Source organism: Eptesicus fuscus, chromosome 4, assembly GCF_027574615.1.
Source record: "Eptesicus fuscus isolate TK198812 chromosome 4, DD_ASM_mEF_20220401, whole genome shotgun sequence".
Taxonomy (NCBI): Eukaryota; Metazoa; Chordata; class Mammalia; order Chiroptera; family Vespertilionidae; genus Eptesicus; species Eptesicus fuscus.
Genome location: NC_072476.1, coordinates 35,347,103 through 35,372,818, shown reverse-complemented (window position 1 = coordinate 35,372,818; position 25,716 = coordinate 35,347,103). Strand labels below are relative to the sequence as shown.

At 41.1% G+C, this 25,716-nt stretch overlaps 1 protein-coding gene and 1 long non-coding RNA gene across 3 annotated transcripts in view; one reads left to right on the top strand and one right to left on the bottom strand.

The window, feature by feature from the left end:
• The window catches only part of SLC12A2 (solute carrier family 12 member 2), a 99,751-nt gene that overhangs the window by 23,097 nt on the left and 50,938 nt on the right, over positions 1-25,716 (top strand). For both annotated transcript variants that reach the window (XR_008555794.1, XM_008141366.3), the window contains exons 2-7: positions 9,836-9,955; positions 11,542-11,617; positions 11,916-12,011; positions 19,996-20,135; positions 21,830-21,940; positions 23,629-23,737. Coding sequence is in view for 1 of the 2 variants with exons in the window: in XM_008141366.3 (XP_008139588.2) it covers positions 9,836-9,955; positions 11,542-11,617; positions 11,916-12,011; positions 19,996-20,135; positions 21,830-21,940; positions 23,629-23,737 (652 nt within the window). In the remaining variant the exon portion in view is untranslated. The remainder of the gene's footprint in view (positions 1-9,835; positions 9,956-11,541; positions 11,618-11,915; positions 12,012-19,995; positions 20,136-21,829; positions 21,941-23,628; positions 23,738-25,716) is intronic.
• Positions 1-25,716, bottom strand: part of LOC129148822 (uncharacterized) — a 50,428-nt gene that overhangs the window by 10,511 nt on the left and 14,201 nt on the right. The gene's annotated exons all lie outside the window — the stretch shown is intronic.

The window sequence follows — 25,716 nt, the reverse complement described above, 5'->3', positions numbered from 1 at the left end:
TAGAGAGTTAGAAACATCGATCAGCTGCCTCCTGCACACTTCCCACTGGGGATGTGCCCGCAACCAAGGTATATGCCCTTGACTGGAATCGAACCTGGGACCTTTCAGTCCGCAGGCCGACGCTCTATCCACTGAGCCAAACCCGTTAGGGCAATTTCTTATTCTCATTTTTTAAGAATTAGAATAGTAAACATTATGAAATATCTAAGTGGCAACATCAGTATTTACCTACACAGGGCTGAAATTCAGAGAAGTCTGATCTGGAAATGAATGGAGGCCATCACTTATTACTTAACACATTTAGATGTTGCTTATAGCTCCATGTCTGGTAAGATGACCTTAGGAAGAAAATATAGAGAAAAGGAGATGGGGTTTAGGACCAAGTTGAAGGGACTCTTACTATTTAATTGCTTGATAGAAGAGGCTGAGAGAAAATGTATTTCAAGAAATGTTTCAAGAAAGAGGGAGTGGTTAATACATTGTATATTGTTTCAAAAGTCCAGCAAGACAGGGATGAAAAATATACATTAGATTTGGCAGCAGAGAGGTCTATGGATGTCTTATAAAACTAGTTCAGTGTTGTGTGGCAAAGCTAGGTTGCTGTGTATTGAGAAATGTGCTGAAGTATTTCAGTAAGTTTGGCTGGGCTTCTGGTGACAGGTAAGGGAAGTGGTGTGCAATAATGTTAACCATAGTTAAAGGAGAGAGAATGATCAAGTTGAGGTGAAAATTGAGTATACAAGAGAGATATTATCCACAGTGTAAAAATTCTTTTCTCTACTCTCTGCAAAGAAATAATGACCATGAAGACCAAAGTTCCCTTTGTATTTTCTGTCTCCCCAGAAAAATGTTCAACTCCTCCTGCTTTCTCTCTGTAAGTTTCTCTTTTCATTCTGTTTCCATAGCTTCACCCACTGGCTTGTTAGCCTGGCCCCTCTCCTAAGTTCCAGTCATGAATTTTTTAACTGCCTGGTAGAATTCTGTTATCATCTCATGACTCCTCAAATTCAGCATGTTCAACTGAATTATTTTCTTTTCAGGTTGACATAATTATTTACTAGTTCTCTATTTCTTTCATTAAGAGATCCTTTTAGTTACTGAGGGTCTTCTTATCTAGGTCTTCCATTATCCCCTCTCTTTTCCTCGCTTCCCCATTCTATTCTCACGTCACTCACCCTTAATCCCTGCTTGGTAGATTGAGAATCACAGTGCTCCTTTTTTTGAAGGGTTATTTCACCAAATAAATCCAAATTAATTTATCCCACCTCATTTAATATGGTGCTTTGCATAAAATCATTTACGTTGTTATTTTTTAACATTTTATTCATTATGTGAAAAACAGTAAAAAAACACAAGCCCATCATTTCTGTGAAAATGGCAGATTGAAGATTTTATTTATGTACCTTGGTATCAGCATAATTTATAGTTCATAATTGTGTGAAATTTTCCTGATTATAAGTTTTAATGTGTAGACCAAATGTCCTACCCGACAATTTACTTATTTCTCTGAAACTGATGTATTTAAAGAAACAAAATACAGGTACCTCCACTTTTTGAAAGTTTGTTTTATGCCACTTTGTTAAGACCTGCAGCCAGGCTGGTGTGGCTCAGCAGTTGAACTGCCACCCATTTGCCAAGAGGTGGCTGGTTTGATTCCTAGTCAGGGCATTTGATTCCTGGCTCATTCTCCAGTAGGGGGCATGCATGAGGTAGCTGATCAATGTTTCTCTTTTTATCTCTCTTTCTCTAAAATAAATAAATAAATAAGACCTGCATTAGTATCTATTTTAGCTAACTGAAAAAAAAAAAAAGAAACTCCAAGGAGGATTTTTGCTTTTATGAAAAAAAGGCAAAAATAGCATTCTGCATTTGTTTTGCAGAGAGCCATTATGGAGGTAGGGCACAGTGAGAGTGGCTTGCTCACCAACCTGCTTCTCTGGAAACTGCACTCAGCAGCTTGGTATCAAGCCATCAAAAGCTTTGAACTAACTAACTGTGAGCATCTGTGTTTTATCTCACTTTATTTTGTGCATTTGTTAGCAAGATGCATCTTAAAGTAATTGCTTCTTTGCTTTATGCCATTTTAGCTTATGAAAGGTTTCATAGTCACGGTCTACTTCTAGATAGTGGGAGAAACCTGTATGTGTATTCTACTTTGGTTTCCTATTACTTCAGGAAATTGATACAACTGTAAACCCAATTTCATTACATTTAAATATACTAATTGAGCTATAAGTAATAACATTTGTGTTTTAATTTTTGAGTTTATGTTTGAGATTACTAACACACTTTTTGAAATAGAACTATAGGAATATGATGAAGAAGATAAACCTTCATTTTATGTGGACCCCATCTGTATTTTAAAATACTATTTAATATATTATAGAAAATCTTACTGTTTTTTTAATATAGTTGTTCTCAATATAGTGAAAATTAGCATAATTACTACTAAATCTTTAACTTTGAAGTGGAATTCTGGTGGACACCCACACAAAAAATTTAAGATGCCTGCATAGACATTTGCATTGTAAGATGCCCACATTAATATGTGCCCGTGGAAAAAGTAGCCTACTACATACACACATCTTTAACTTTCTTTTAACAGATATGGAAAAAGAGATGTCTTTTTGTGTATACTATGCACAGTTACATTTTTCTGGTGATACTTGGAGATTATGTAATATTTTAAAGTCATAAATTAACTGAACAGTATTAAATATCAGAATGAAAACTGAGCAACTGCTGTCTACTTTAGTTATTTGAATTTACACAAACATTTTTGTTCTGGCTTTTACTTGAATAATTGAACAGTTAAGTCATCCGTCCTTATGCAGGACCTTTTTAAAAAAAAACCTGGGATCATTGATACTTGACCATCTAGAACACATCTAACAGAAGTAGCCAAAAGTGGGTTGCTCTTGTAAAGAATAATTTTCTTTTCTACTTATACATATATCTAACAAATTTAGTGGTTATTGGTTTCAATGTATACATGAGTCTAAGCAAGGGAAAGAAATAACAACAGGCAGACACATTGACTGAAATGAGGATAGTCTGTAGTCTGATACAAGAGATGAGAAAAATTACCAGAAGTAGTCATTTCAAAAGTTTTCATGATCCCAAAATTCCATCCCTAGGTGTATAACCAAGGTAAATGAAAACTAATGTCCACACAAAAACGTGTAGACAAATGTTCACTGCAGCATTATTCCTAATAGCCAAAATATGGAATTAGCCCAAATGATCATCAATTGATGGATGGAAAAACAAAAGTTTTGGAGAAACCAAGATGGCGGCATAGGTGAAACACCTAACCTGCAGCCGGGCACAACAATTTCAAAGGCACAACTAGAGGTCAGAACGGACATCGTCCAGAACCACAGGAGAGCTGGCGGACTGAAATACCCACAGCTGGGGGGAAGGAGAAGGCCACGAGGACAATCGGAGGAGCCATAAAAGCCTGAGGTATGGAGAAACTGGCGGAGACACGAGCACGCGCGCCTGCGGGGAGGATGGAGCCGGAGAGGAAGGGGCGGCTGACGGCCTGGCCGGCGTTCACTGGCAGGAAGGAGATAAAGGCTCCGGAGTGCGCTAAGAGCCGGCTCCGACTGCACTGAGCGCCAGTTCCGGGCGAAACCCTGGGAAGCCAGGCGCAGGCTGGGGGAATGAATCTGGGCTGTGGGGCGCAGGCACAGAGGAGCGGGGGACGGCAGAGCTCCGGAGGCGCGCACGGGAAGGGGCGCAAAGGACGGACTGTTGCCTGCGCCACTGAACTGCCCTAGCGGGAAGGAGACATAAGGTCAGGACCGTGCTGAACCCCAGTTCTGACTGCACTGAACCCCAGTTCCGGGCGAAACCCTGGGAAGCCAGGCGCACGCTGGGGGAATGAATTTGGGCTGTGGTGGCGGAGGCACAGAGAAGCGGCGGCTCCAGACGCGCGCACTGGAAGGTGCGCAGAGGACGGACTTTTGCCTGCGCCACTGGGTGGCTCTGCTGGGAAGGAGACAGGGACGCCAGACTGCGCTGAGACCCAGTTCCAACTGCATTGAAACCCAGTTCCAGGCGAGAATCTGGGAGTCCAGATTCATTAGGGGAGGGACTGGACTGTTTGGCAGTGGGCGAAACTCCAGGGCGCGTTTCTCTCAGAGGTGTTTGCAAGGAATACAGAGGGACACAGACACAGGAGCCTCATAGGGCGGGGCTGACAGGAAGCCAAGGTTGTAGGCTCCACCCTGTAGCTCCGCCCCAGCCAAGCTGAGCAGAAGCTTTTTCCTGCTGAGTGCCTCAGGTAGTGGCTGACCCACACTGCATTGGAGACCCAGAAACGAGGGCATCTAGTGGTTGGTGGGAGATGACACCAGATTTCAATCACTTGCATAAGGGAGGCATTCTAGAGGCAGACTCAGTGAGCGCCAAGGCATTGCTGCATCAAGACCCGGCCCACAAACATGTCTCCTGCACAGCAACTCTTCCTATATGGACAAAGAGGGTCCTCACGGCCAATTGGCCTGGAGGACAATTCCTCCCAGTGACACCAACAACAATCAAGACTTAACTGTACAAAGGAGGACCAAGATGGAGACATAGGGCGGCAGCCTGATCCTTGCCTACCACAACAATATTGAGACTACGACGGGAGAGCAGAGCAGACACCAGCCAGAAAGACCGGGGGGCTGGCTGAGCAGATGCTCTACAACTAGAATAAAAGAGAGGGGTACGCAGGATGATGCTGATGCCGGTGACCCAAAGTCCACACTTTAAGAACTATGGCTCAGGCGACACAATGGTGGCCAGGAACGTGCTCGGCGCAGTTCCCCCGGCGATCTCCGGCTGAGGGGACGGCTCCACTCGCTGCCGAGCACGGACAGACGAGCCCCTGGGAGACATGGGGTGGGAGACTCCGGGCTTGCTGACCTCCGAGTCCTTCAAGAATCTCAATGCCCCGAAGTGGCCAGGTGCGCACGCTCAGCGACTGGCCACCGTTGCAGACCCAAGGGCCGACGCAGCGACACCGGACCAGCCCACCGCCGGGCACCGGGCACACCGGAGCCTTGCCGAGCCCGCCGCCCAACGAGTTCTGCGGCAGCCGCCCTGGAGCTCTGAGAAAATGACCGAAGGAATTGCTGAGAGGGAATTGACCAACAGGAATTGGGATCAAGAAGACGAAACCCCGCTGAGACCCGTGTCCAGGCGAGCCTGCGAGCCTCTGGGCTCAGATGTGGTCACACGCCTCTGGGTCTAGGTGAGGCCTCACGCCCCTGGGTTTGGGTGAGGCCACGCGCCCCTGGGTCCAGGTGAAGCTGGATTCCGGGTTCGGGTGAGGCCATGTGCCCCTGGGTCCGGGCGAATCTGAACCCTGGGTCCGGGTGAGGCCGTGGGCCCCTGGATCCGGGTAAGGCTGGGTCCCGAGTACGGGTGAGGCCGTGAGCCCCTGGATCCGGGTGAGACCACGCGACCAGGGGTCTGAGAGAGGTAACGCGCCCCTGGGTCCGGGTGGCTTCGTGCACCTAGGTCCAGGTGAGGCCACGTGCCCCTGGGTCTGAGAGAAGCCACGCACCCCTAGGTCCGGGCGAGACCATGTGTCCCTGGATCCGGGTGGGGCCTCGTGCACCTAGGCCCGGGTGGGGCCGCGTGCCCCTGGGTCTCGGGGAGGCCAGGCGTCCCTGGGTCCGGGTGAGACCGTGTGTCCCTGGATCCGGGTGAGGCCTCGTGCGCCTAGGCCCGGGTGAGGCCACGTGCCCCTGGGTCTGGGGGAGGCCAGGCGTCCCTGGGTCCGGGTGAGACCGTGTGTCCCTGGATCCGGGTGAGACCTCGTGCACCTAGGCATGGGTGAGGTCACGTGCCCCGGGGTCTGAGAGGCCAAGCGTCCCTGGGTCCGGGTGCGACCATGTGTCCCTGGATCCGGGTGAGGCCGCGTGCACCTAGACCCGGGTGAGCCCAAGTGGCCCTGGGTCTGGGAGAGGCCAAGCGTCCCTGGGTCCGGGTGCGACCATGTGTCCCTGGAGCCGGATGAGGCCTCGTGCACCTAGACCCAGGTGAGCCCAAGTGGCCCTGGGTCTGGGAGAGGCCAAGCCTCCCTGGGTCCGGGTGAGACCATGTGTCCCTGGATCCGGGTGAGGCCTCGTGCACCTAGGCCCGGGTGAGGCCACGTGCCCCTGGGTCTGGGAGAGGCCAAGCGTCCCTGGGTCCGGGTGAGACCATGCGTCCCTGGATCCGGATGAGGCCTCGTGCACCTAGGCCCGGGTGAGCCCAAGTGGCCCTGGGTCTGGGAGAGGCCAAGCGTCCCTGGATCCGGGTGAGACCATGTGTCCCTGGATCCGGGTGAGGCCTCGTGCACCTAGGCCCGGGTGAGCCCAAGTGGCCCTGGGTCTGGGAGAGGCCAAGCGTCCCTGGGTCCGGGTGAGACCATGTGTCCCTGGATCCGGGTGAGGCCTCGTGCACCTAGGCCCGGGTGAGCCCAAGTGGCCCTGGGTCTGGGAGAGGCCAAGCGTCCCTCGGTCCGGGTGAGACCATGTGTCCCTGGATCCGGGTGAGGCCTCGTGCACCTAGGCCCGGGTGAGCCCAAGTGGCCCTGGGTCTGGGAGAGGCCAAGCGTCCCTGGGTCCGGGTGCGACCATGTGTCCCTGGATCCGGATGAGGCCTCATGCACCTAGGCCCGGGTGAGCCCAAGTGGCCCTGGGTCTGGGAGAGGCCAAGCGTCCCTGGGTCCGGGTGCGACCATGTGTCCCTGGATCCGGGTGAGGCCTTGTGTACCTAGGCCCGGGTGAGCCCAAGTGGCCCTGGGTCTGGGAGAGGCCAAGCGTCCCTCGGTCCGGGTGAGACCATGTGTCCCTGGATCCGGGTGAGGCCTCGTGCACCTAGGCCCGGGTGAGCCCAAGTGGCCCTGGGTCTGGGAGAGGCCAAGCATCCCTGGGTCCGGGTGAGACCATGTGTCCCTGGATCCGGGTGAGGCCGCGTGCACCTAGGCCCGGGTGAGCCCAAGTGGCCCTGGGTCTGGGAGAGGCCAAGCGTCCCTGGGTCCGGGTGCGACCATGTGTCCCTGGATCCGGATGAGGCCTCGTGCACCTAGGCCCGGGTGAGCCCAAGTGGCCCTGGGTCTGGGAGAGGCCAAGCGTCCCTGGGTCCGGGTGAGACCATGTGTCCCTGGATCCGGGTGAGGCCTCATGCACCTAGGCCCGGGTGAGCCCAAGTGGCCCTGGGTCTGGGAGAGGCCAAGCGTCCCTGGGTCCGGGTGCGACCATGTGTCCCTGGATCCGGATGAGGCCTCGTGCACCTAGGCCCGGGTGAGGCCACGTGCCCCTGGGTCTGGGAGAGGCCAAGCGTCCCTGGGTACGGGTGAAGCCAGATCCTGGGTCCGGGTGAGGCCGTGCGCCCCTGGATCCATCCGGGTGAGGCTGGGTCCCAGGCCCGGGTGAGACCACGCGCCCCTTGGGTAGGGGTGAGGCCACGTGCCCCTTAGTCTGGGTGATGCCGTGCCCCTGGGTTCGGCCGAGACCAAACCAGAGGTAGTCGGACCTCCATTACCACCATTTGTCCACCATCCAGAGCTGAGGGGTCAGTGCTGACATGTACACATAAGGAACTACTGGACATTGAAATTGGGTCTCAAAAGAACTGTTGGTCCAGGGGGAAGCTCGCTACAGATTGATTCATTTGCCTGTCAGCATAACTATTATTGCTCGTCTCACATTCAGTTCTTATTAGTATATATCTAGTGACATATGATCTCGCTCATCTAGGGGAAATGATGAACAACATAGACTGAGGAACAAGAACAGAACCAGAAGCAAGGAGGCATCGATCAGACTGTCGGGCCTCAGAGGGAGGATAGGGGAGGGTAGGGGGAGGGTGGGGGGAGGGGGAGAGTTCAGCCAGAGGACCTGTGTGCATGCATGTAAGCCTATCCAACGGTTAAGTTCAACAGGGGATTGGGGCATGCGTGGGGAGAGGGGTGGGATGGGAATGGGGGGATGAGGACAAATATGTGACACCTTAATCAATAAAGAAATTTAAAAAAAAAAAAAAAAAAAAGAAAGAAAAAACAAAAGTTTTTTAAAAAGTTTAGATTAGGGTTATTAAAAAAAAATTTATGTGAGTGGTTAGTTCTATATACAATAAGCCTGAGGCATCCCTTATAGAATAGTACGTAATAATTGATACAGTGGTTTTGAAACTATTTGTTGAAAGGTAAATTATGATAATTTCTTTTAGATTTTTGAACTATCAGAAGTGGTTAGCATTAAAATTCATTTAAGTTCTTAGTGATCTTTGATTTATTTTCTATGTATTTCACATAATCAAAGTTATAGCTGTCTATTAATGCAAATATGGGGATTAGTTGAAAATTTGATTATTTTTCTCTTATCATTAAAAAGCTTAGATAAAGTAATTTCCAAAAGACATACTTAAAAACATTGTTGCATCTAACTTATTTTAATGTTTCTTTTGTTGCATAAAAATCTAAATATTAGCAGTAGTTAAGATATATAAATTGGAATCTAAGAGATAATCTAGGTTGATAGTAATTTGAAAAAGCATATAGTAATAATGCATTGAACAGAATTAAATGAATCTACTTGGTTAACACATTGGTCAAAGAAAATAGGGAAGTTTGATCATGACAGGTTTTGCTCTGACTTAATACAGAACTTGCAACAGCTTGTTTCTATGAAAATGTATTTATGTTCAAAATTAACTAGAGGGTATCAACCACTGAAAATGGTTTTATAAAAAGTGCTATAGGAAATCTAGATCACGGTTTTCAGGCTCTTCTGTATTTAAAGAATGGTGCTTGATATATAGCTGTTTTTTGTTCCCTGCTGTTAAGAATATGGTTAGAGGAAGAACTATGGGGATAGTGTTAGGGACATTACTCTAGATCTAGAACATTTTCTATCCCTCAACACCTCCTTCTACCCTTTTATGACCTGTTTAAAGCACTGTTACTGGTTTGGAAATTTGTCATGACTTGGGTGTATTGGGACTGAACAAAAGTTGAGAACAAAGAACAGAGGGAAAGAGAAAATAGAGGACAAAAAACTAAGAATTATAGAATCACACATGAAATATAAAAATCTAAGAAGGGAACACTGTTTATGGAAATGCATGTATAACTAGCTCATGTATGAATGTGAGACAAATAACAAAGGAAAAAGTGAAGAGCACTGAGTGACTGAATGCAGACAAGGAGTAACAGGAGTTGTGAGTGAATGTTGGGATCCTTGGTAATCCTGCTGTCATGGATTATAAAGAGAAAATTGTTCATTGGTGATGAAGAGGAGTTTTAAATTTTTTTATTACTGATTTTAGAGATAGGAAGGGAGAGAGAAACATCCATTGGGGATACAGCCTGCAACCTGGGTATGTGCCCTGACCAGGAATTGAACCCACTACCTTTTAGTGTACAGGACAACACTTCAACTGAGCCACACAGGCCAGGAAAAAATTGTTACCATTGAAATTTCATATGTGGTAAAGATGCCAATTAGGCAATGTGAATTTGTGGCTGGAAAGACAAGGTTTGAATTGACTCAACTAGCTAGCCTATACTTAGCAAACTGTGTTGTCCAGACATTGCCACAGTAGAACTAAAATTGGAAATGATTAAAATGGGTTTACTGTCATAAGATTAAGTTTTTCAAAACTCAATAATTAAGGTTTCTTTCACTTTATTGCTTTACATTTTCCTCAGGTAAGATATTCGGAAAACCTTGGTCCTTGGGAATCTGTACTATGTCCTTCTAAATATGGTTAAGTGTATTTAGTGATGTTTGTTTTTATCAGGTGATTTTAAATAATTCTTAAGCATAATTCACATTTTTCCTTTTATAACCAGGAACCTTTTGAGGATGGCTTTGCAAATGGGGAAGAAAGTACTCCAACCAGAGATGCTGTGGTTACGTATGCTGCGGAAAGTAAAGGAGTTGTGAAGTTTGGCTGGATCAAGGGTGTATTAGTATGTACATATAGAGTTAATTTTGGAGTTATAACATTTCTATTATTTATAAAATCTTCCTAATATTCTCATCAATCGTCAAGAACTTTTTTCTTTTCTTTTTTTAAATCCTTTTGAGTATTCTAGAAGACCAAATTAATAACTTGTACTTCCTTTCCTTGTGCATATTAAATTCAGTAAAGTAAAAATATTTTTAACCTTTTGCACTCGGATGTCGAGTGTGACTCGACACGGTTAGCATTAGAATAAAGGAATCGAGAAAAGAGCGAGTGCAAAGGATTAATATTTTTAATTTAGAGGTATACTTGATTACCTCTAAACTGTATTTTATTGCCTCTTGCAAATTTCACATATTGTCACCTTTCAGTACATATGACAGGAGCATCGGAATCAAGCAAGCTGAGCAGGCAATGGATCTAAAATATGCCTGTTTCCTTTTCTGCTACCCCCATTACCTTTTTTTTAAAAAAAATTAATTTCTTTATTGATTAAAGTATTACATATGTGTCCTCATCCCCCCATTACCTTTTGATGATAAATGTATAGAAGTTACAGGGAATATAATAAAAGGAAAATCCTTTTCTTAAGTGTTTGGGGTCACTTCAGTAGACAGTTATAGGCATTTAAGGTTTATTTATTTTTAAGTATATTTTATTGATTTTTTTTTTTTCAGAGAGGAAGGGAGAGGGATAGAGAGTTAGAAACATCGATGAGAGAGAAACATCGATCAGCTGCCTCCTGCACACCCTCTACTGGGGATGTGCCCGCAACCAAGGTACATGCCCTTGACCAGAATTGAACCTGGGACCCTTCAGTCCGCAGGCCGATGCTCTATCCACTGAGCAAAACTGGTTAGGGCTAAGGTTTAGATTTAATTCTGTTTTTCTGTGTTTGAAAAGCCACTGAGGATCTGATTAGAGTAGATAAGCGAAAATAAGCTCATTGGGACTTGGAAGGCACTTAAGAGTTGTATTGACATTTAGGGGAGAGGTAGAGGGAAATCCCAGTTCTGGTAGTAATTTTATTGCCTAGCTAACAGAGTAAATGTGAAGGTTCAAATAGTTTAGTTTGCCTATTCTTAGATTTTAGTATTTTAGAAGACTATGTTCTATGAATGAGCACAATAAACAAAGTAAAAGTAAATTGGGTAAACTGTCTTATAAATAGTTAGGATTCTTGAAAGATATGTGAACAATTGGCATTTTGTGTTGATAAAAATATAAAACATCTGTAGAAATCATAAAATGAGGATGTTATAAAACAAACAAAAATTAAGCTTACGTAAATTGATAGAGTGGAACATGAACTATTTATTTGAAGGATAAGTCTACCTACTTCGGTTGCCTCTGCTGCTTCAGATAAATGTGATGGGTATGTGTATATATAGGTTAATACACATAGTCACATATTATACTTACATTAGCTCACATTTAAGTTCTCATTAAGCTCTTTTAAAAAACTCTTAAAATGACTTTCTATGTTTTAAATGTAGGTATTCTACTTTTGGCTAGTTTAGCATTTATTGCTGTATTATATACTTGATCACGTTTTTTCATCTGTGAATTTGGCCTCTTTTCCTTTCCCAGGTACGTTGTATGTTAAACATTTGGGGTGTGATGCTCTTCATTAGATTATCATGGATTGTAGGTCAAGCTGGAATAGGTAAGTGAAGTTACATCTTGTTTCATTTGAGAATGAATAAACAAAAGTAGCTGTGTACGTGTCTAGGCTCTAAACTTCATAAAATACAAGCAACTGGAATCATTCTAAGCTTTGTTCTCCTTTGTATAAGATTATTGTTTTAATGTTACTTTTTCATAATTCTCATTTGATTTCTCGAAAATGGGATAAAAATAAGGTAATTATTACGAAATTCCGTATAACTGGACTAATCATTTCTAAATATGACAGGGTTAAATAAGATGTAAGTTTTCTCAGTCCCTTTTCTTCTTCTCTAAAGGTCTGTCGGTCCTTGTAATAATGATGGCCACTGTTGTGACAACTATCACAGGATTGTCTACTTCAGCAATAGCTACTAATGGATTTGTACGAGGAGGTAAATTCAGTCTTTTCACATTATTGTCATCAGATAACTGTTACTAAAAAAATGAGATTTAAATCTTATTTTTTTACCTTTAAAAAGCAGCATATTGGTCTGTCTAGACAAGAAAGTTGCTACTAAGCAATTTCAAACTAGTATATTTGAATATAAAATTTTATATTGACCCAACATGTATGCTTTAAGTTTTTAGGGTGTTGAATGTATTTGGTAGCAAGAATGGAGCTTCTAGCTGGGTTTCTTCTCCACAGGGCTGCCCCTTGTTTCCTTCTCTTAGGCTTTAGCCCTTGGATCAATAGAGCTAAAGGATCGTCTTGCATTTGGTCTGTATTGTACAAGTATAACCTCATTCCTTCTCATTGAAGGAAACGTAGGCACAGTTCTTTCCCCATTATCTAACAACTTTTGTGAGTTATATGTGGGACCCTGAATTCACATACTCAACTCTAACTGTATTCTGAGGTTCCTGAGGCCTCTTTCATTGGAGTTCACAAGATCTGTCTAGTAAGATTTAACCCTCCCCTGGAAGAGCATCCAGGAACCAGGAGAGTGGCCATGGAACCCCTATGAGCAAGAAGAAAAGAACTCTATTTTTCAAACAAAGCTCATCATCCAGCTAGAGAATGGAAAAAGAAATATGTACCAGCTTCTGTAAAGTCATCATAGCATATCACCTGAGAAAAGATCAACCTGTTCCATCTGCCTCCACTATTTTTCAGATCTGTATTGGACATTGTATACACATAATTTCTGATTTACCTGTATTCTATTTTTTTTTTTTTTTGAGAGAGAGAGAGACCCAGATTGAGTGTTTCATTTTCTCCCAATAGCTTCATATTTCTTACTTAACAGAGGATTCAAATCACTGTGGTCCTCAGGGAAGCTAGTAACTCACATCAATATGATTATGACTATGCTGAACATGCATCACTATTTGCTGAAGTTTCATGTGTACATGAGTCTGGATTGAGTGATAGTGGAGTATAAGATGTGTATATATCCAAAGAGTTATCAGATAATACTGGAAGTTGCTTTTTGACTTACGTACTGGATGCCCTGTGTTTCATTTCTTTCTATTACTATTGGGGAATTGAAGTGGAAGGACAAAGGGAATGGGGTATTAGCTATTTGAGGGAATCAGAAAATCATCAAAAAATTTCTCTGTTAGCTCTTCGAATCTAGGTTGTGAGCCTCAAGGGGAATGGGACATGAAGCCACTGGCAGCATGAACCCTGGACAATTTTCCATATGAATCAAAATTTATGGGAAGTATTGATTTTCCTGCATTATGACTAAAAACCCATTTCACCTTTCAATACTACCAAAAGTTTTTATATGTATTCACAAATATATCTGAGAGACTGTCTAGTCCTCTGTCCTGGAATACTAAGGAAGTCTGAGAACGTGGAGTGTGTCCCAACAACTTATATGTTGCAGTTTTACCTGCGATCCCTCAAAAATGATAGAATCAGCTCGCTAAGGAAGAAACTACAGGGAAAAACCCATTGGATCCTACAATTCAGAATTCTTCTGTTGTTTTCAGATATTCATACAAATGAGAAAGTAAATACATTTGTTGAAATAATGAAACCAATAGAGGAAAAAAGGGAAAGGCATTAAAGAAATAACCAAGTACTTGGAAGCTATGCTAGACGGTATTCATTTTTCACTTGGACACCTGGCTGGTCCTTTATAGAATATGAATGAGCTGCATCATCCGTATTAAATGTCTGGAGATGCCTTCAATGAATATAAGCCCCTTCTGTCTTCTCTTCTTTATGCACTTGGAGAATTCTAACAGGATTTACTGGCTTCCTGAGAAAACCATACTTTGCACATGGAAGAAAGTAAATATAAGCATAAAACTGATGAAATTACATTGCATCCTGAACTCATGATTCTAAATTGAAAGTATCAAGTCAGTCTGACTCATAGATTTTATCTAGAAAGGACACATTTCTTAGCTCTGTTCACAAAAATTACCTGTAACAAATGATCAAGCCAGTAGCAAGGAGCACCCCCAGTGCCCACATTGTGTATTTCTATTAAATGGAACCTTGGTTGCAGATCTGGGCAGGAAATGCACTAGAGGAGTCTAGACATTTATTCACATCGGAAAGTAAAGAAGGTAACAAAAACTAATTTCACGTCATAAGGACCCAGCTTGAAGAAGCTAATACTGACTGAAGTTTTTTTAGTTTGAACAGCAATACTACTACTACTAATAACTGATTTGGATGAGAACATCTAAAATCCATGAGATCACAGATACAACAAAAAATCCCATTTTTCACCTTTGAAGAATGTTATGAAATTGATAAAGATAAATGTTGAATAAAGCTTTCATAAATGAAAGTTTCTTTGAACTCAGCGTAACCAATAAATTAATAAATGATTTTTTCTTTATATAATTTACATAAGTGAAGAAGGAAAGAGAATTAGAAGATTCCAATTTTGTAAACCCTTTACTCAGTAGGAGTACCTGTGAAGTATTGTTTCCCAACAAACTGAATCTGAAATGTATCATGCCTGCAGCTTCAGGAATCATTTTGTAGAATATGCATGCAGGGGAGCAAGGGATTTATTAAATGACTAGAGGCCCAGCACATGAAATTTGTCCACGGGTATGGTCCCTAGGCCTGGCCTGCGATCAGTGCTGATCTTCCCCGGCAGCCAGCAGCCAGCAGCCAGCCCTACCCGCCACTGCCACCTCTCCTCCCCATTCCCTGTCGGGCGATCGGAGCCTGCTGGCCAGGGAGAAGGACGAAAAGGTTGGCCATTCCCGCCCACTTGCTGGCCCTGCCCCCTGCCACCCGTGGGGCAACTGGCGAGGCGATCAGGGCCACACTTGCTTGCACCCGCCTTGGCCTAGTGCTGACAGCATCCGCTGCCACCCACCCCCGGTTCCCAGTTCCCGATTGGGTGATCAGAGCCTGCTGACTGAGGGGAGGGACCGAGAGATTGGCCGTTCCTGCCCACTTGCTGGCCCTGCCCCCTGCCCCCGGTCACCCTGTGTGTGTGGGGTGACCAGCGGGGCGATTGGGGCCCTGCTCGCTTGCACCTGCCTTGGCCTGGTGCAGCCCATATTTGCCACCACCCACCCGGTTCCCCATTCCACCATTGGGCGATCGGAGCCTGCTGGCCAGGGGGAGGGACCGAGAGGGCTGGGGGCAACTCATGTGTTGAGCGTCTGCCCCCTGGTAGTCAGTGCGTGTCATAGCGACTGCTGTCCGGTCTATTTGCATATTACACTTTTATATATATATATATATATATATGTATATATATATATATATATATATATATATATATATATATACATATATATACACACACACACACACACACACACACACACACACACACACTAACAGCAAATTCCACACTGGCAATCTCCCTGGAACAAGAAATTTTAATTCAAAATTTTCCAAGGAGCAAAAGAGATAGGAAGTTATGATTGAGAACAAACTTTAAGAGTGTGACTTTGTTTGTTGTTCTTAACAATAAACCATTTTATGTTTTAGTAGGGTAGGACCAAAGTGCTGGATTGGATCTCTTCTAGCTCAGCCACTGAGGGCTTAATTTAGACTTCTTCCTTATTGAAAGGTCTGCACAGAAAGGAGAGTAATAGAACCAGAACTGTGCAGAGGATCAAGGTGCCAAAGGCTTAGATAGGAGAAATGGAGGGATTCTATGGGAATGATGATGTCTAGAGACCCCTAACAGAAATCATTTTGTATTGATTTATTTTGGTTTACTGAGACCCATCTTAATTTCCTATGAACTTAAAGTTGTTAATAAGGGAATTAATAGAGAAATATTTAAAATTTTGCTTAAAGTTTGCAGTTGTTCTTTTAGTAATTTCAATTTGAAGAGTTCCTTTTTAAACTTGTGTAGTTATCTTATTAATAGAACTATTGAGGTAGTACTTGATAGTTTATTTTTATTTATCTTGATTCTTAAGTTATGACATTTACCTATATTTTATATTGAATAATATTTTATTCTTGTTTTGTAAGGTATGTGTTTCCAGTCCTGTGAAAGTATGTGAAATGTGTACTTTTCCTAATGTTATGTGCTTTTTGCCACAGGAGAGATTTAATATTACTAAGTAACCTTAAATTGGCTTTATCAACATCTTTTAGAGATTAAACTGATCTAGAAAAATGTAGGTTGATTTCCCAGACAGAAAGTGCTAGGAACCTTTTTTTCCCTTGTATCAGCAGCGGAAGTCATTTTTAAAAAAATGAACTGCTTGTAAACATGTAATAATGTTCAATTATGAAGCCTAGGATAAAAATAATATGGAAACATTCAGTGTTTCTGAAAAAAAAAAAAAGTCAAAACTTAGAAAATAAAAGAGGCTTAAAGATTTCAGGCTTGATTAGATTTTAGTGATGATTTTTCGGGGATACTGCTTAAAGTTACTGGCAGCAGATTAATGAATCATCTCCTCAGTTCTCTGTCTCCACAGAGTAAGAATAGTATCACACCTTACCTTCATCTCTGGCACAGTCCTGCCTTAACAGACAGTTATGTCCTACAGATTATGCAGCCGGCTGGGAGCCCAGAGCTCTTTCCTGTTCTGCAGATCTTGTCAGTCTTCTTAAGAGTTTGGATTTGACAGAATTTACTTGGGTTACGGGGAACAGGTTCTGTGACGTAGGTGGTCCTGGCCAGCAGCCACCTTCACTCAGGCCAGCATTTCCTAGACTCACAGACCAGGGTCTCCCGTCCTTAGTCTGTGATATGGACTCACTCACTTATGAAGTAGGGGACAACCACAGCTTTTTATAAGACGAAAGTGTAAATTCTGGTATTTTCATTCCCTTAAAAGCGTCATTCGAAGAGTAGTCTTAGCTTTTTGTTATTGTTGTTAATCCTCAACTATTGTTTTTCCATTGATTTTTTAGACAGAGTGGAAGAGAGAGGGAGAGAGAGAGATACATCCTTGTGAGAGAGAGACATCGATTTGGTTGCCTCCCACATGCACCCTGACTAAGGCCGAGATCGAGCCTGCGACGAGGTACGTGCCCTTGATGGGAATTGAACCTGTGACCCTTCAGTCCTTGGCCATACTGGCTAGGGCGAGCAGTCTTAGTTTTGATTACATCTAATTTATCACTTCTTATTTCTTTGTTGGATTACCTTTTTGGTGTGGTATATAAGAAATCCTGCCTCATCAAAGGTCCCGAAGATTTTTTTAGAAGTTTTATAACTTTAGGTTTTCAGGTAGATCTCTCATCATTTTTAGTTAATGTTTGTATATGGTACAAAATAGGAATCAAGCCCATCAAGAGGCATGTGGATATCCAGTTACTCTAGCACAATTTGTTAAAAGATTATCTCTTTTCTATTTCATTGCTTTAGCACTTTTGCAAAAAGTTAATCAACCCTAGTTATCCAAAGCCATCTATAGATTGAATGCAATTCCTATCAAAATTTCAATGACATTTTTCACAGAAATAGAAAAAAGTATACTAAAATTAATATGGAACCACAAAAGACCCCGAATAGTCAAAGCAATCTTGAAAAAGAACAAAGCTAGGTATTAGGAAAATTGGATATTCACAGGTGAAAATTAAAATGGACCCTTTTCTTACACCACTCATAAAAATTAGCTCAACGAGTATTAAGGGCTTAAATGTAAGCCCTGAAACTGTAAAATTCCCAGAAAACACAAGGAAAAAGCTCCTTGCCATTGGTGTTGATAGTGAATTTTTTTTTTTTTTTTGGATATGACATCAAAAGCATAAGAACAAAAAAGCATCAATGTGTTTCACATCGGATATTTCTCTCTGTCTTTCCCTCTCTCTTCCACTCTCTCTAAAGATCAATGGAAAAATATCCTCTGGTGAGGATTAAAGAAAACACACACACACACACACACACACACACACACACACACACACACACAAAGCAAAAATTGACAAATGGGACTACATCAAACTAAAAAGCTTTGGTGCAGCAAAAGAAACAACAAAATGAAAAGACAACTAAAAAATGGGAAAAAATAATTGCAAATCACTTATCTGATAAAGGGCTAATATCCAAAATAGATAAGGGGCTAATATAACTCAATAGCAAAAAAATAAACAATCTGATTAAAAAGTGGGCAGAACACTTGAATAGTCATTTTTCCAAAGAAGACAGCAAGTTAATGAAAAGGTGTTCAACATGACTAATCATCAGAGGGATGCAAATCAAAACCACAATGTGTTAGAGTGGCAATTATAAACAAGACTAGATAATAAAAGCTGGTGAAGATGTGGGGAAAACGGAACCCTTCTGCATTGTTGGGAATGTAAATTGGTATAGCCACAATGGAAAACAGTATGGAGGTACCTCAAAAAAACAGAACTACCATGTGATCCAACAATCCCACTTCTGGGTATTTATTAGAAGGAAATAAATTATTTGGTAGAGATGTTTGCACCTCTATATTCATTGCAGCATTATTCATAATAGGCAAGACATGGAAACAACCTAAGTGTTCATGGATGGATGGATGGATGGATGAAGAAAATGTGATATATGTACACTCACACACACCCGAGAACTATTATTCAGCCATGAAAAAGAAGATTTTGCCATTTGCAACAGCATGGATGAAACTGGAGGATATTATGCTAAGTGAAATAAGTCAGAGAAAGACAAATATCGTATAATCTCACTTATATGCAGAATCCAAAAAAGCTGAACTCATAGAAACGGAGAGTAGAAAAGTGGTTACCAGGGGCTATGGGGTAAGAGAAATGATAAGATGTTGGTCAAAGTGTTCAGACTTCCATTTATAAGAAGGATAAATTCTGGGAATCTAATAGGAAGTATAGAGACTATAGTAAACAATACTGATGTACTGATGTATACTTGTAAGTTGTTAAGAGTAAATCTTAAGTGTTCTTTTAACAATAATAAAAGTAATTGTGTGAAGAATATGTTAACCTTATTTTGGTAAACATTTTGCAGTGTTTATGCATATCAAATCATCACATTGTACATCTTAAACAATGTTATATGTCAATTATATATTATTAAAGCTGGGGGAGATTAATTGACCCTACATGCGTGATTCTATTTCTGGAATCTATGCTGGTCCATTATCTATAGATCTATCCTCAATCCAGTATCATGCTGTCATGGTACTGTAGCTTTGTAGTAATTCTTGAGAAGGTTGCGTGAGTCTTCCAACTGGGTTATTTTTCCAAAATTGTTTTGGCTGTTCTACCTTTTCATTAAAAATTTTAGAATTACCTTGCCAATTTCTGTGAAATATCCTGGTTGAATTTTGATGGGAATTGTGTTGAATCTGGAGATCAATTTGGAGAGAATAAACATCTTAACTATGTCTTCCACTCCATAATCATGGTGTCTCTATTTAGTTCTTCTTTGGGTTTAAGCTGTCAGTACACAGATCTTGCAATTATTTTTTAGATTTAGACTTAAGTATTTCCTGTCTTTGAGTACTATTGTAGGTAGCTTACTTTTTAAAATTTCAGTTTCTAATTGTTGATTGCTAGTACATGGGAAAATGGTGGATTTTTATATATTTACTTGGTAACATGTCTGTATTAGCATTCTTCAGAGAAACAGAACCAACAGGGTGTGTGTGTGAAGATTTATTTGAAGGAAGTAATTCCCATGATTATAGAGGCTGGGAAGTCCAAAACCTGCAGAGTGGGTTTGCAGTCTGTAGGCCCAGAGAAGAGCTGATGGTGTAGTTCCAAGTCTGAAGATTATCTGCTGCAGAATTCCTTCTTCCTTGGGGAATGTCTGTCTTTGTTCTATTCAGGCCTTCAGCTGATTATAGAGGAGGACAATTTTTTTCATCTTTATTGTTGAAAGTATTACAAATGTCCTTCCCCCTCCCCCCGCATTGAATCCTTCTAGCTGCACTCACACACACACACCCCTCCCCTCACTGGAGGAGGACATTTAAAATACTAACTTTAGTACTATTCTTTTTTCTCCTTTTCTTTAGGAGGTGCATATTATTTAATATCTAGAAGTCTAGGGCCAGAATTTGGTGGTGCAATTGGCCTGATATTCGCTTTTGCCAATGCTGTTGCAGTTGCTATGTATGTGGTTGGATTTGCAGAAACTGTGGTGGAGTTGCTTAAGGTAATTCACCTTTCTTCTAGTCATTTGTTTCCCAAATCTTTATTGAGGGCTTATGTGCCACTCTCCATATTAGATGCTAGGAAAGCAATGATGAACACAAAACTCATCCTTCAAGAAGTTCAGTGTGTGAGGTAGACAAAGAGGAAAATCATTATAGAATGTCAGAAGTGGGTAACTGTAGAGACCTTGGCAACACAAAGGAGGATCACTTGACTTACCATCCAGAAATGGGGTGGCAGAGGAGTGTCAAGGAAGGGAGTCTAGGCTTCAGCAGGCAGATAGGAGAGGGGGCATGTGGAATGGGGGGAACAGTGAAGAAAAGGAAACACCTGGAAGGGTGGAGTGTGGTGGGTTAAAAAACACACACACTATATTTCTGTATGACTGGAGTACTAAGTGGCAAGAGATTTAAGACTAGAGAAAGGAAAAAAAAGTGTCAAGTCAGGAAGGGTCTTGTTTGCTATTAAAATAGAGCTTATCTAGATTGGACTGGGGGACCATGACATGATCAGATTATCATGACATGACCTAAAGAAATATCTGATCATGGGGTAGAGATTGGATTGAGTGATCACAATGGGACATTGAGACTATTTAAAAGGTGGTTGTTGTTACCCTGGGAGAAGAGATGTGGCTTATATTAAAACAATGATGAGTGGGGCTGAGGAGATGTGGGTGAATTTGACAGATTCAAATAATGTTGAATAAGTCAATTGATGATTAATGGGATAAGGGAGATTAAAGAGAAAGAAGGATTTCAAGTTTATACACAAATTTCTGAGTTGGGGATTTAGATAGAATGTAATACCATTCACTTGAGATAGAGAATATAGGACAATTTAGTTTTAGGTGTCTAATTTGAGGAACCAGAGGTGTATCTAAGTAAAGCTGGCCAGAAAGTAGTTGATATACTGCTCTGAAGTTTAGAAGAGAACTTGTTTGGAAAGAATCATTAGGATGTGTCGATTTAAAGCAGTAGAAGAGAAATAGGATTCAATATTGTTAAATGATAGGAACCTCACCTGACATAGTTGTTCATGTCAGGCTGTTGTAACTCTTTTTCTGCAGTAGTATGTGGTACATTATGACATGTAAAATCTGAAAACACTGACATTTACATTGGCATTGCCCTCATCCATGTAGGCTAAAAGGATGAATGAAAGGTAGGGCTGTAAGTAAGCAAGCAATATAATCAATAAGAGTTCATGTTCTTTCATTGTTTAATTTAGTATACTAATTTCATTGATACTCAACCACAAATACTTTTTTGCTTATAGAATAGGGACAGTGTATTTTGGACTACTGCATGAAAGTATATTCACCACCTTTTATGCAAACTAAAAGACTAAAAGCATGACTTCACTAATCGAAATGAATGCAAAATATTTCTGCTATGTAACTTAAGAACATTCTATTAGAACTAGTTATATGATTTTTATTTACTTGTCAGCAATTCCCTTTTTGATATACCACATCTGATTAAATATAGCATTATTAATTTGATATTATTGATGTCATCATATACTTGAATGACACATCAATAGTAAATATACTTTTCATTGGATTCCCTATTCATTTGTTAAATAGGCATTTATTCATCTTCTACATGTAAGGCACTGTGATATCTCTAAAATGTTTCAAAATAAAGACTATCTAAAAACTAATACTGCTCATTTATAATTTTCTTTTTCTAGGAACATTCTATTCTTATGATAGATGAACTCAATGATATCCGAATTATCGGAGCCATTACTGTGGTGATCCTTTTAGGCATCTCAGTAGCTGGAATGGAGTGGGAAGCAAAAGTAAGTAATGATATTACTGGAATATCAGTAAATATTTAATATATGAACTTTTATAGCTTTTATTTTAAGAATGCGATAAAATGTGGTAACATTTTTAGATTTTAAAAGTTCCTAAGTGGCCTTTTTCAGGGAAATTTATGTATAGGGTTATTTTCTAATTGACAAGACAGGATATTTGAAGATAGCAATTAGTCTAGGATCTAGTTAAATACAGTATTTTTAAAATGTTTTACTTCCTACCTTCCCTCCAGGCCCTATTCTGTGACTTACACTATATAGAGATGCTTAGGTGAGTTAGGTAGCCCAAATTAAACTGCTGGCTTTGTAATTTATTTAAAAGTTCAATTTCAAAAATAAACACAGGGTCAGTAAACTTCAAGTAAATTCCATTAGGGGTTAGCGCTCCTCGCTTTTGAAATGTCGGAAATCATGACTGCCCAAACAGGTACCATTGTTTCCGGGGAAAATTGCTGAATTCACATATTAATATATAGGCAGGGCACCCAAATACATATATTTCTATCTGAGAGGGAATATGCCATAGTATAGCTCTTGTTTCCTGAATAATGCATATGTACAAAAATGCTACTGAGCAACTCAAAGTCACTTCAGGTTTCTTTGTGTTTATAGATTGTATAAAATCACATATTTGTATTGTATGTGAGCTATGATCATATTTATCAGATCAAAAATTAGCAAAGTCTGAAAGAATAATTTTTCCCTGGTAGGTAAGTCATTACTATAAAATTAAATCATTTACTTATAGATTTAACAAATTGACTTTACTAAAAAGAATTTCATACAGCAATATAAGTGGTCCTTATTCCCACAGATGACATAGTTTTTCATGAGTATCTGCCCAGTTTTTTTGGGAGGTTAAGAGAGGAGGAGGAGATGTGGGGTGGGCAAAATGGATGAAGGGGGTCAAAAGGTACAGATTTGCAGTGAAAAATAAGTCATAAATGTAATGTTCAGCCATGATGACAGTAGTTAATAACACTGTATTGTATACTTGACAGTTGTTAAAAAGAGTATATCTTAAAAGGTCTCATCACTGAAAAAATTTATATAGTGATGGAACTTCTTATAGTGATCATTTTGCAATATATAAAAATATTAGATCATTATGTTATACACCTGAAACTAATATATTGTTATATATGTGTTATGTATCTGTTATATCCAATAAAACAAAACAAAAAAAGTAAAAGGAGAGATGGTAGTTTGCATGGATTATTTCTTTCTTCCATTCCCACTGCTACTTGAATTCCCCTCCTGGGTGTTGTCTTCTTTTTATACTTTCCCTTATTTTCATATAGCTGTCACACATTCAACACTGTGTTTGGACTTGGTATAAAACCTGGGTTTTTAGCAAATATATTGTACTGTATGGTGGAGGGGACAGGAAAGAATGATGCACAGAATGAAAAGCCTACGGTGTTTTGGAATTTATAGTGTTTCATGATTTGTCGGAAAGCATGTGCATCATTAATTCAATTCAAAATATATGGCATCATTCTACTTTTGCCATCATTTTTTTTAATGGAGTGCCTACCCTGTGCTTGGCATTGTTTGATGCTCCAAGGAAACAAGACAGAAATCCTTTGCCCCATGGAAGTTGTATTCTTGTGGAACTGAATGAACAACATAAGAGATTTTATTTTTATTTTTAATGTTTAAAATTTCAGGCTCAGATTGTTCTTTTGGTGATTCTCCTACTTGCTATTGCTGATTTCGTCATAGGAACATTTATCCCATTGGAGAGCAAGAAACCCAAAGGTTTCTTTGGTTATAAAAGTAAGTAAAAAAGCTAAAATATTTTTAAAGGTGTATATTATACCATTCTATTAGTAAATAAATTTAGTACATTTTAGATATTTGTAAAGTAATTGAGTTTGGTATAGTGACTTATTGGCAATTCAATTTAGTTTTGAATACTTTATGTATGTTACAATTGGAGTTAAAAATTCATTTTTATTTGTATCTTTCCTTTTCATTATTAGCAACAAAAGGTAATAGAATGTGAAAAAAAATCAATGCTACTGAAAAAAGGTGCTTTAGTTCTCTACTAATTTTAGGAATTTATAAGTGAAAGGTAACTTTTGTTCTGATGTTGACTTTTTCATTTAGCACAACAGTCTAAAAATGTCTGAGGAGTAATATTTCTACTGAAAGTAACTAGAAATATTAGTTTCTGTGTAACTGCAGTTTTTAAGTTTTTCTATAGTTTGCATTATTATTTTTAAATATATTTTTATTGATTTCAGAAAGGAAGAGAGAGGGGGAGAGAAATAGAAACATCAATGATGAGAGAGAATCATTGATCAGCTGCCTCCTGCACGCCCCACACTGGGGATCGAGCCCGCAATCCAGGCATGTGCCCTGACCAAGAATCAAACTGTGACCTCCTGGTTCATAGGTCAGTGTTCAACCACTGAGTCACACTGTCTGGGCTGCATTATTAAATGTTTGAGAATTTTCCAGTTTTTGTCTCCTATAACCCTTTTCATTCCACATCTAATTGTCACTACTGGTGAAATTTACTTGTTGTTATTTCCTAAAGGGTCTATCTGTATCTTCCAGCCCCCACCCTTTCTCCCTACCCCAGTCCCTATCTTCTCCCCACTTAAATGAGCAATTCTGAACCTATCTGCACAAAATAAAATAAAAGGGGGAAAGAATAGTTGCAATAGCATCAGAGAGGCTTACTACTTAAGGTGACAGGTCTGTCTGTCTGCAGTTGACAAAGCCCTAGAGGAAAAGGCCAGGTTCTCTTGAATCTTATTGCTGACTGATAACAACATATAATCCTTGGATCATCCTATCTAATAAAGAGGGGGATATGCTAATTGATCATCACGCCCTCACAAAGATAGCGGCACCCACAGCCAATAAGGAGGGAATACGCTAATTGCAACGCCCTCAAAGATAGAGGCGCCCAGTCCCCTCAGCCCCGCTGGGGTGGCAGGCATGGGGCACGGCCAGGCCTGCCTGTTTCCAGAGTCCCCCAGTCCCCTCAGCCCCCCAGCCGCCCAGGGCCAGCCCGAGGCACAGGCAAGCCTCCGATGGCAGCTACCCAGCCGCTCAGGGCCGCCCGAAGCTTGCATTGTGGGCAGTGGCAGCAGCAGAGGTGTGATGGGGGCGTTGCCTTCCCCTGATTAGCAGGCTGCCTCCTGCCCCTGAGGGCTCTTGGACTGTGAAAGGGGGCAGGCCGGGCTGAGGGATCCCCCTCCATTGCATGTATTTTCATGCACCGGGCCTCCAGTATGTGAATAAAACTGGTTTGGTCTATATCAGACTCTGGCTTAGTTGGCTGGGCATTTTTCTGATATGAATTGTTTCAAGGTACTTAACCTTAACCAAGGACCTTGCCTATTATTTGTGCCTACTAGTCCTGGGTTGATAGTGTGATTTTTGCTCTAACTACTAGTGCTCTTGCCACCTTCTAACCTGGGCTTTAAATTCCTGATTTCCTGGGTTGGGGGAAGAGGTGTCTACTAAGCATTCCAGGAGTAAAAGTTTATAACATTAGTTAGGTAGGGTAATTTTCTGTACTTTATGTTCTCATAAATTATCCAATTATGAATTATTTTTACTTTTTATATTGTACATGTTTCTGAACATTAGTTTTTGTCACTTTTATTTCTAAAGGAAGTATTAAAAGTTATAGTGAATGATTACTTAAAATATTCCTAATAATTATTATATTTCTGTTTATGACTTTAATTGCTTTAAATATATTTGCTGGGCCACATTTTTCCTTTTTTTTTTCCCCC